The sequence below is a fragment of the Miscanthus floridulus genome, chromosome 9 (assembly GCF_019320115.1).
Source record: "Miscanthus floridulus cultivar M001 chromosome 9, ASM1932011v1, whole genome shotgun sequence".
NCBI classification, from domain to species: Eukaryota; Viridiplantae; Streptophyta; class Magnoliopsida; order Poales; family Poaceae; genus Miscanthus; species Miscanthus floridulus.
Genome location: NC_089588.1, coordinates 15080754 through 15091639, shown reverse-complemented (window position 1 = coordinate 15091639; position 10886 = coordinate 15080754). Strand labels below are relative to the sequence as shown.

The 10886-nt window shown below is 42.0% G+C and overlaps 1 protein-coding gene and 1 pseudogene across 2 annotated transcripts; both read left to right on the top strand.

Moving 5' to 3' along the window:
- The first annotated feature begins 4836 nt into the window (after positions 1–4836).
- Positions 4837–9866, top strand: LOC136483471 (protein HEAT STRESS TOLERANT DWD 1-like; annotated as a pseudogene).
- Positions 9013–10876, top strand: LOC136483470 (calmodulin-like). 2 transcript variants are annotated; one of them, XM_066480555.1, is made up of 3 exons: positions 9013–9972; positions 10087–10507; positions 10655–10876. In XM_066480555.1, the coding sequence occupies exons 2-3, from the start codon at positions 10122–10124 to the stop codon at positions 10734–10736; spliced, it is 468 nt and encodes a 155-aa protein (XP_066336652.1). In that variant the 5' UTR covers positions 9013–9972; positions 10087–10121; the 3' UTR covers positions 10737–10876. The 2 variants fall into 2 exon arrangements, with proteins under 2 accessions (XP_066336652.1, XP_066336653.1); XM_066480556.1 differs by having other exon boundaries at positions 9839–9972; positions 10132–10507.
- The last annotated feature ends 10 nt before the right edge of the window (positions 10877–10886 follow it).

Below are 10886 nucleotides of genomic sequence, written 5' to 3'. Positions count from 1 at the left end.
TGAAGCCCGCTGTCCTCGACTCCTCGGCAGCGGCACCTGCACCCGTCGGGCCGCCTGCCCCAAGTCCCCCCAACCACTCGCCCGCGGCACGCCGCCGCCTCCCACCCTCACAAGCTCCTCGACGCGGCACGCGCAGCGCCGTCCATGTCCCTCGTCGCCGGGCCATTAGCGCCGCGCGCGCCCCGTCGGCATGCATGTATTTAGCAGAATGAGGCAGCAAGGATTGAGTCCTAATGTAGTCACTTATGGAACATTAATAGATGCACTTTGCAAGTTGGAAAGAGTGGATGATGCTGTGCTTAAATTTAATCAGATGATCAACGAAGGAGTGACTCCTAACATTGTTGTTTTTAGCTCCTTGATTTATGGACTCTGCACCGTCGACAGATGGGAAAAGGCCGAGGAATTATTTTTTGAAATGTTGGATCAAGGAATCCGTCCTAACATCGTGTTCTTCAACACAATAATGTCTAACTTATGCGAAGAAGGATGGATTATGGAAACCCAGAGGCTCATTGACTCGATGGAACGTGTAGGCGTGAGGCCTGATGTTATCTCATATAATACATTAATATATGGCCACTGCTTAGCTCGTAGAATTGATGAAGGTGCAAAGTTACTTGATGGTATGGTCTCAGTTGGCTTGAAACCTGACTTTGTCTCCTATAACACATTGCTTGATGGATACGGTAAAGCTGGCAGGATAGACAATGCATATTGTCTTTTTCCGAGAAATGTTGAGGAAGGGAGTTACGCCTGGAGTTGTGACATACAATACTACACTGCAAGGTTTATTTCAGACAGGGAGATTTTCTGAAGCAAAAGAACTCTACCTCAATATGATTAAAAGTGGAAAACAGTGAGACATTTGCACATATAACATAATTCTAAATGGGCTTTGCAAAAATAATTGTGTTGATGAAGCATTTGAGATGTTTCGGAGCTTGTGTTCTAAGGATCTTCAACCTGACATCATTACTTTCACCATTATGATTGATGTTTTGTTCAAAGGTGGCAGTAGGAAAGATGCCATGGATCTGTTCGCTGCTATCCCTGCCCATGGTTTAGTTCCAGATGTGGTGACCTATGGCTTAATGATGGAAAATCTCATAAAAGAAGGGTTGCTAGATGAGTTTGAGAATCTATTTTTGGCAATGGAAAAGAGTGGATACCTTCCAAACTCAGACATGCTAAATGCTATATTTAGGAGGCTGTTGGGTGGAGGTGAGATAATGAGGGCTGGGGCTTACCTCTCCAAAATTGATGAAATGAACTACTCACTTGAGGCTTCCACTACTTCCTTGCTAATATCACTTTTCTCGAGGGAGGAATATAAGCATAATGCTAGGTCCCTACCTGAAAAGTACCATTTTCTTGAGGAGGTCCAAAAATGAGGATTATGTCAAACGAAACAAATCCTCAGGTTGCTGGCCATGTTGTGTTGTCACATTTATTTGATGAAATTCTCTAGGGAAGTGTTGTACTATTAGTGCGTGTCAGCATCCTGTTTATCTCCTATAAAGTTATCTTTACAGTGGGGATCAATTTTCAAACTATTGGGAGCACATAAGTTTATTCCTTTTTGTTTGCTTAGTTTGTAAGATATTCTTCATAGACAGGAATGAAGTCAATCGTCTTGACTTCTTGATGGATTTCTATACACTAAGCTTCGTGTTTTTCCCCCACTGTTACAAGTATCCCCCTCTCCCCCATGAGTATCTATTGTTAGCAGTGCCTTTTTTCACACTAATATCTGCTGTTAGCAGTGTGTGCTGTTCCTGTTTGTAGTTCCGATCAGGTAAATCCAATATATACTAGTATTTTCTTATGCTTTTGTGGTCTATTTCCCATGACTTGTTTTCTTTGTTTGCTACAATCTCCTGTTCCTATGCCTTCACTTTTTATTAGAGGGAGCCCATGCTGAACTACCTCAAATTCTGCTTAACTTTTGTGTTAGACTTAGACCATCCTCCTTTGGCTTGCTCTTTCCTGACATCCATGTTATTGATTCCTTGCAGCTCCATGTCTATAAAGAGAGGTCGAGCATTGGAAGTCCCATCATGACCTTCATATATGGTGCCAATACTTCTAACCATCCTGGTTATCTGAACTGGAGCAGTTTGGTTTCATGATGGCATCTGGAGGCTGGAGCAGGGGTTTTAGGATTTTAGCAAAGACCTGAGTGTTTGACATTACTTTTGTGCATGACCTTCAAATACAAGCATACCAAGCCATCTTCAAACACTCAGATCATTGCTTAATAGAACTCCAGGTTCACTGCATCATATTCGAGCAGCTGCTGTCGCTATTGTAGCAGCATGAACAATGAAAGGATGCATAGGCTTGGGTGGATCACAGAGAGAGGATCAACCTGCTTGGTCACAGAGGAAGGCTAGGGTGAACGTTAACTGATAAGGCTTGACGTGGTGATCCTACTTGGCTTGTTCTTGCACGTTTGCAGCTAGGCTCTGATTATATCTTAGCCCACTGGGCAGATATTAAGTTAGTTTGTCACGTTTTCATGCATTTCCATTGCATGACGCAAATTGATTGACTACTCCTGGCTGAACTAACAAGCGATTATCTGGTCACTTGGTATTAGTCAATCTTCATTGTGCCTTTCAGGAAGAATCTACCAGCACGACAAATGAGTGGGTTCTGATGGTTGCTCTTGACCACGACAATGCCTCTGGTGTGATCAAGTCCCATGACTGTTCGTCGTTATTTACTAGAAAAAGTGGTAGATTCATCCGTTGTGAAGATCATTGAGCTGGATGACTAGACGCTTGTCTACTATGTGCATATTTTGCCCATTTTTCTACGGGGCCGAAACTTGTTAGCTATGAAACCCTAAAACTTTGCAAACTAACAGTTTTTCCTATGATCACATCATAAGATTTCTTTGCAATTTAGAACTCCTGTGTTTGTACTGAGACTAAAACCAGTGCTTACAATGTGAACTGGAATTTTCCTTTGCACTAGGTTGGTGCTGAACTATGTTTCCTGTGTCCACTTGCCATGTCCAGAGTCCTAACCATCAGATCGAATGGCTTGCTTGGATAACTTTTTTTTTTGAACGCAAGCTTGCTTGGCTAACTCACCAAGATACATAATTTAAGAGAAATTTTCTCTTCCTCTCTTCCATGTTGCACGAAATTCACTTTTCCATCTATTTAGACAATTATGGTTCTTAACATCTGGCTTTACTTTAGCAAATGTCTGTTTCTATCTTCATTTTTTGAGGCAGATTATTTTACATGTCAATTTAATTGGACTATTAGCTTCAGTTCATATTTGCTTAGAACTGAACTTTCTGTTCTGTATGCAACTTTTCTTATTTGCTCTGGTGCCACTGTGCTCAGGGGCAGAGCTTGGAATGGGACAAGGTGGGTGCTTAATAATGAAATATTATACGTAAACCATACTTTTTGGCATGTTAATCTTGGTCATACACTTTAATCAAGGTACTGTACATATAGGGCTAAAAAAGGGTAACATGGGCAACGGATGGGGTGGGTTGGAGGGATGGGGGGGTTTCCAGTCCTGGTGCACCTGCCTTGTATCCTGTCCTTGGTTGTGCTGCTGACATTCATTGTTACGTTTGCATGCTTAATGATTTAATTTGTACCCATTTTTTTTGTAAAGCCTCTTATCTCTAAGATGGATTGATGTTCTTTTGTTTAACTTGTTTTTCATTTCTTTGCCAACTGTTGGAAGAAAATGCCTTATTCTTGCTTGCCTAATGCTCCATAGAAGGGACAACAAATTACTTTTTCTATAGTTCTGTTTCATTATGTGTTCATTTGAAAGAATTTTTGGCTTTGTATTTTTGCTTCAGGAACACTTTGCTAATTCTGCATCTTTATCTGTTGGACCACCTGGCCTCCTGTTTCATTAATGGTAAATGAGACTTGGATGAACGACAGTTTGGACCGAGCAGAGTTCATAGCGGTGGCGCCATGGCAAACTACTCTGCATTTGACATGGGTTCGCTTTGGATAGATATGGTATGGATCCAGACAATGCTGAATATCACAGAAATATCCAGAATCACTTCATGTCAAACATAGAAAAGATGAATGCTTATGGGAATAGGGATCTTAATGCTTCCTACATGTCTGATTCTGATCTTTCAGATGCTTTATCTGGGTTGAGGCTGTAATAGTCCAGTAATGGATCAAAGGAATCATGGGTAAGAGCTACCAGATGAGCTACTCAAGCGTCAAAGAGATTTCTCGAAAGGAATCATGCAATGATCTGGATCTCATTTTTATCTAAACTCAGGAATCATGGTGATCGGCAATCACGACTCTTCTCCCTCTATAGAAAGGCAACGGGTAGCTACTAGAGAGACATTTGTTATGTAGATATATCTATTATTTCGGTCCCCTTTGCTTTTTTTTTTTTTTTTTTTTTGAATTTCTATCCACTGTAATCTGGTAGCTAGTATGTAAATTTTGCCCGTGCTGTGTGATATGCTTTGAATGATGAATGAAATTCTATAGAGAAAGAGAAACGTTCTCTAGTTGGGGAATTTTGTATGTGGTGAACTGGTGATGGTGGCACAAGACTTAGGTGGAGAGCAACTCATATCTTTTCCCCAATTCCTTATTTTTTCCCCTTCGATTTTTGAGGAAATAGATCAACCTTTTAAACTTCATGGGCTGTCAAATGTTCCGAAAGGAAAAATTTTACTGGGCCGCAATGATTTTGAGACCAGTGTCCACACCCCACGGCCCACCCCACAGAATTAAGAGGCCGCCGCCCGCCAATACAGCCTCGCGCTCCAACGGCGACGGTCCGAGTCGACCTTCCACCTCCGCCTACGACCTCCCCCTCCCCTCTCCCTAGCAGTCGCAAATTTGGCCGGCCGCCAGCCACCGGCCACCACTGCGGCTCCCTGTCCTTCTGATACATACACCTCATTGATGGGTCGCAAAATCAAGAGGAAGGCCGAATTCAAGAAGGCCAAGGTACCGTAAACCAGATGCCATGCACTTCTGGAGCTCTGATCGATGAGCTCTTCTTCGTGGTATTCAGTATGTTTTGTGCTCCAGTTCCCACCTAACTCTGCTCTGTTTCCGGGCTGAAGAAAGCTGCAGCTTCCTCATCATCGTCTAATCCTGCGGTTGCCTCTGGTCCGGCTAAGGTGAGGGAGAAATCACTGACCCTATTCTTCTTTTTCCCCCCTTAATCCTTCATGTCACGCATCTGAACTACTAGTGCTTCCTTATAAAGTTACGCCTAATTGAATTGCCTTTTCTGCTTAAAAAATTATCTCTAATTTGTTCCTTTTTCCAATTTGTTAGTTAGTTACCTCTTATACCTCTATAGTGCTTCGTTTTAGGTCTGGCAACCGGGTGTATGCACTGGAAGACGGAGAGGAGCTCCACTTTGATCCTGAGGCTTACAATTATATCCGAGAGTTCGGCATTGGTTGGTCTTGCTTGAGGTAAAATTTGTCTGCGCAATTCATTACCTCTGTATCCTAACTTCTGTCCAATGCATTGTCCAGTCTCAGTTAATAACCTTCCGTCACAGTTTTGATGTTGTGCGCGATCAACTTGGACTTGTCCGATCAGAGTTCCCCCACACATTCTATGGTGTTGCAGGAACGCAGGTTGCAATACTCTTCACACCTTCAAAAACAGGAATATTAATTTTAGTTTTCGAATTGCAGGAATATTGATTTTGTACTGTTGTTCCTGTTAAGTTGTTTTCGATTGAAAATGTGTGCCTGTTGCTGATTCTATTCTCAGAAAAACCATGCAAGAAACTTATTGTGACGATTGCTTGCACTTATATATTGATTGTTGCTAGAAGTTGTGATGGATTGTCATTGAGCAAATTTGGATGGTTAAAATAGTAAGATAATAATAAATTCAACACTTTCTTGAATGGATTGAGCTTATGTTGGACATTTCAGCTTAAATAATGGCATAAGACTGGTGGAGTTATAAATAATCATTTCATGATAATAAACTCTTACTCTAGGATTGAGCTAAACTCTTATTTCATGATTGGGCTTACGCTGGACAGGCTGAGAAGGCTTCAAGAAATTATATTGGCATTTTCAAGCTTTCCAACATAAGCGGGAAGAAACGGGAACCTATACCATCTTCAGCCATTGATGGTGACGCTGATGTGGATAGTGAGAGCAGCAGCGATAAAGAAGATGAAGAAATTAATGAGGATACAAAGCCCATCCTACATGTATGTTCTTTTTAAATCAAGATAGTTACTCTAGGCTTTGCCACAAGAAAAACAAGTATCCAGCATTCTACGTTTATATGTAGTAGCTCACTAGCTTGTGGTTTGTTCTGTTGCTATATTTGAATGTACCAGCTAAAAAAGGTGGCTCATGCCGGGTGTGTAAATCGGATACGCTCAATGACTCACAAACCACATATATGTGCTACGTGGGGAGATACTGGTCATGTTCAGGTAATTCAGTTCATACCTCACATCACTTTTCATCTGCTGTGATCGTTGCCTTCCTAAACATGTACAGCAATTTTCTTTTATATTCGCCTAGTAACAGAATGGATACTCTATGTGTTATATTCCTTTTTGAAAATATATGTCCAGAAACAGAGCGCACCATGCTGACTAGTTCTTTGTGAATTGCTAAACTGTTCCTGGTTGATAAATATGCAGGTGTGGGACTTGAGCTCCGTCCTTAATTCTTTAGCAGAGTCAGCGACACCTGCACCCAAAGAAGATGACATAATCCACAGACAGGCACCTGTGAAAGTATTTAGTGGCCATAAAGCTGAGGGATATGCAATTGGTTGGAGTCCACTTGTTACCGGAAGGCTTGTTTCTGGTGTGTATATGATCTTGCACATTTCACAATATTTGTCATCTGCTGTGATGTTTAAAATGTTTCCATAGTTGAGAACTTAATGCCGCGTCATGTCTTTCCCTCTATTCCGTGCTCATAAATCATTGGCACGATTTAATTTGGTGCGTACACATTTTCATGGATTATATTAATTCATTTTTATTCAGGTGACTGCAATAAAAGCATTCACCTGTGGGAGCCGACTCCATCTAACTGGAACGTAGATGCGAATCCATTTGTTGGACACTCGGCCAGTGTTGAAGATTTACAGGCATGTCTGAATGTTGTGTCATATATCTATTCACATGTTTCTTTGAATGTGATTGTCTGAACTATTACATCTATATCTTTGCAGTGGAGTCCCACGGAAGCCGACAATTTTGCCTCTTGTTCAGTTGATGGAACGATATCAATATGGGACATACGTACAGGGAAGAAACCTTGTATATCTATCAAGGCTCATAAAGCTGATGTGAATGTATATCAAGTCAAAAAATCTATTGATTTTGTGAGTACTATAACTTACTAGCGCATAATATTTTACTCACGTTTTGACTCGCAAATCAGGCTTGCTAGCTGCATGATAGCCTCAGGGTGTGATGATGGCAGTTTCTCAGTTCGCGATCATAGATCAATTCAGGTATTTCCTTCTTGATAAACCACAACTTTTTGTGCTTGTGTCAGTTGTAGCCAGCTCAATGTCATTTTTCTTAATTTTTGTTTGTATAATTTGTTTTAAGTTGGGCTTCTGTTTGCCTCTGTAATATGCGGTAACGAAATTACACATGACTTGGTGTTCTGAAGGTATTAGGAAGTTTTTAAACTGACTCATGGTTAAAAAAAAATAGACGAGCTATGCTTTTGCCCAATTTATCTTCTGCTGATAGTGATTTTCGTTTCGTACCTTTTCAAGTATTGCTTAATAGTTGTGAATCTTTTTCCCCTGTGCCCTTTTATGGTACTGGTAGGAGGACTCTTTGGTAGCACATTTTGAGTACCACAAGAAAGCAATTACATCAATAGAGTGGAGTCCACATGAAGCTTCATCATTAGCTGTAACTTCTGAAGGTAATCAACTAACGTAACTTTCCATCCTTTCCTTGTCATTCATGTTTTAGATGCACTAGATTACTTGATTTTTTCGCTTAGTATTTGCTGACACATCTCATGAGTTGTTTGGGTTTAGAATATGGGATCTTTCATTGGAAAGAGATGCAGAAGAGGAGGCTGAGTTCAGAGCTAAGATGAAAGAGCAGGCAAATGCACCAGAAGATTTGCCCCCACAACTTCTATTTGTTCATCAGGTAGTACAATTAAATTATCCTCTCATTTTATTATGATGGTATTGGATGTTACTTATGTTTGGCTTCATCTTTTGTGGCCAAATGATTTGTCTTGCATGTTTTTTCGTTACATGTAAAAAGGCGAACTTATAACATCTGTTTGTATGAGCAGGGCCAGAGAGATTTGAAAGAACTGCACTGGCATCCACAGATACCCTCGATGATCATATCAACGGCAATTGATGGCTTCAATGTCTTGATGCCTAGCAACATTGATACAACCATTCCTGGCAACACTGATACAACCATGGCATCTTCTGAGCCATAGGTGCTTCTGGTAGCAAGTTTCAACTTAGTCCTGGCATCTAGGTTTACTACACTTGCAGTAGTGTGTATATTGCATCCCAGTTTAGCTTGAGTGCAATGCTGACGTGTTCGGGCATGATGAGAAATTTTGATTGTCTGAGATTCTATGCTATATATAGATGATAAGATATAATAGGCACATGCTTTTGGTAGTGTCTTGGATGGCAGTCCTCTCCTCTATCGAATGCCCTATGTTTCTTCCCCTGATAATTCAGGTGGATGTTGGCCCAGCATATGTCACCTGATATTGTGGTGTTGCTTCAAGCTAGCAGCTTAGGTGGTGTTGGTGTTTTGAGACTAGAAGGGCAAATTTGATTGGTTGTCACGCTGCATGGTTAGATTTGGTTGATGCTAATCCGTAGCAATGTTTGTGAAAGTAAGAATCAGAATTGCTGCAGGTGTAGCAGAGTATGTGTAGGCTGTGGTTTTGGCTCACTGGTAGGCAATAGGCATAGACGGGAAGGACGACAACAGCCTGGTCGGCGGTCTGATGCTGGCTTTGTTCGTTTTGGAAAATTTGGCAGCCGTCCATTCGTAAATGCTGCTGAGTATGTGCTCACTTTGTAGATTAGAAAATTAAATATATCAGGTAGGCACATATTCTTTCTATTAAATAATGAATATACATGACATAAGAGAGATTGAAAACAGGCGAAAGAATAGTTTGTTCTGTGGTGGGAAAAAATAACGTGCTCGAAAAGAAAGGTTGAGAACATTTGTTATATTGTAATATTTTGCATAAAGTGGCGCGTATCTGTGACAAGCAGTAAAATGAGCAGTTTACTTGCCCTCCCTGAAGCGTTGATCAGCTCTATATAGGCCAAAAAAAAAAACGCCTATGTTTTACTATTTGCGTGCGTTAACTGAAGAATACTTATCTTTTTACATAATTTTATTAGGGTGCAACTTTAACCACTACTTTGTAATAAAATGCATTTATTTAATCTCATGCATTCATGGTATTATTAAGTTTCCAAACTAAACATTTTATAGAAGTTACTACATTAATACACTTATAAAATACCATATAAAATCGTAAGATAACAAAATTGCTGTGTACAATACAGTTCAGAGCTCATACTAAAAATATAGAACATCGTAAAAGTACTAATGTTTTTGAACTCATATAGTTACCCAGAATCAAAGTTCCAAAAGTTTTTCTCGGTAATAAAATAAAACAAAAAAAAGGTTTGTTATTTGTGAGCAGTATATAATTTCTCCTTGGCCCTTCCTCGATCAACGCAAATTCGTCTCCATCCAGACTCCAGAGTTTCCTGTGAATCTGTGATTGAGGACGAACAATTCGTCGTCCATCGATCATGAGGCGTCTCCAACGGAACTAAAGAGATCGATCGATCAGCGGTGGATTGAAGAGTCGAGAGCGAGGAGGGAGGATGGAGGAGGTGGAGCAGACGCTGACCAAGAAACAGATCGAGGAGTTCCGGGAGGCGTTCAGCCTCTTCGACAAAGATGGCGACGGTACGGCCGGCCAGCCGGCCATTTCCTCTTCTTCTAATCTCTGCATCGCATTATTCGTTCTTGCTCTAATCGCATCCCATTGCGTTCTTGGTCGATGGATTGCAATTGCAACAGCGTTTGACAGTGGAGGCGGCACGAATGACGAATGAATGGATGCAGGGACGATCACGACCAAGGAGCTGGGCACGGTGATGCGGTCGCTGGGGCAGAGCCCGACGGAGGAGGAGCTGCAGGGGATGGTGGACGAGGTGGACGCGGACGGCAGCGGCGCCATCGACTTCCAGGAGTTCCTCACCCTGCTGGCGCGCCAGATGCGGGAGGCCAACGGCGCCGACGAGGACGAGCTCCGGGAGGCCTTCCGCGTCTTCGACCAGGACCAGAACGGCTTCATCTCCCGCGACGAGCTCCGCCATGTCCTCCAGAACCTCGGCGAGAAACTCTCCGACGAGGAGCTCGCCGAGATGCTCCGCGAGGCCGACTCCGACGGCGACGGCCAGATCAACTACACCGAGTTCGCCAAGGTCATGCTCGCCAAGTGAGTCGCCGTCTGTCGTCATCCACTCATCCTGATTCCTGATCACACACACACACACACACACAAAAAAGATCCCTCTTTTTCTCTGTATCAGAATTGTCCATGCACGATTTGTACCTGGAGTCTGAAATTTGGGTTCTTGTGCAGACGAAGGAACCAGGAGCTGGAAGACCATGGGAGCGAATCATCTCACTCCAAGAGACTCTGCCCCTCCTGTACAATCCTCTGAAACTCAACTCACTCTGCCACCTTAGTTTCTAGCTGTCAGGAGAAAGAAATGTAACAAACAGCAGGCAAAGCAAGAATCTGCATGATTCGCAGTGTAAATTGGAAAAAAAAAACTACTGAAATGATGGCCGAATACCAATGAGTTCCCAAT

What these genes read in the sequence shown, in the direction of transcription:
- LOC136483470 (XM_066480556.1), top strand. Translation starts at nt 9,888, where the DNA reads ATGGAGGAGGTGGAGCAGACGCTGACCAAGAAACAGATCGAGGAGTTC. An exon ending in CTTCGACAAAGATGGCGACG is followed by an intron (nt 9,973 to 10,131) that starts GTACGGCCGGCC and finishes GAATGGATGCAG; the next exon opens with GGACGATCACGACCAAGGAG. An exon ending in GCCAAGGTCATGCTCGCCAA is followed by an intron (nt 10,508 to 10,654) that starts GTGAGTCGCCGT and finishes GTTCTTGTGCAG; the next exon opens with ACGAAGGAACCAGGAGCTGG.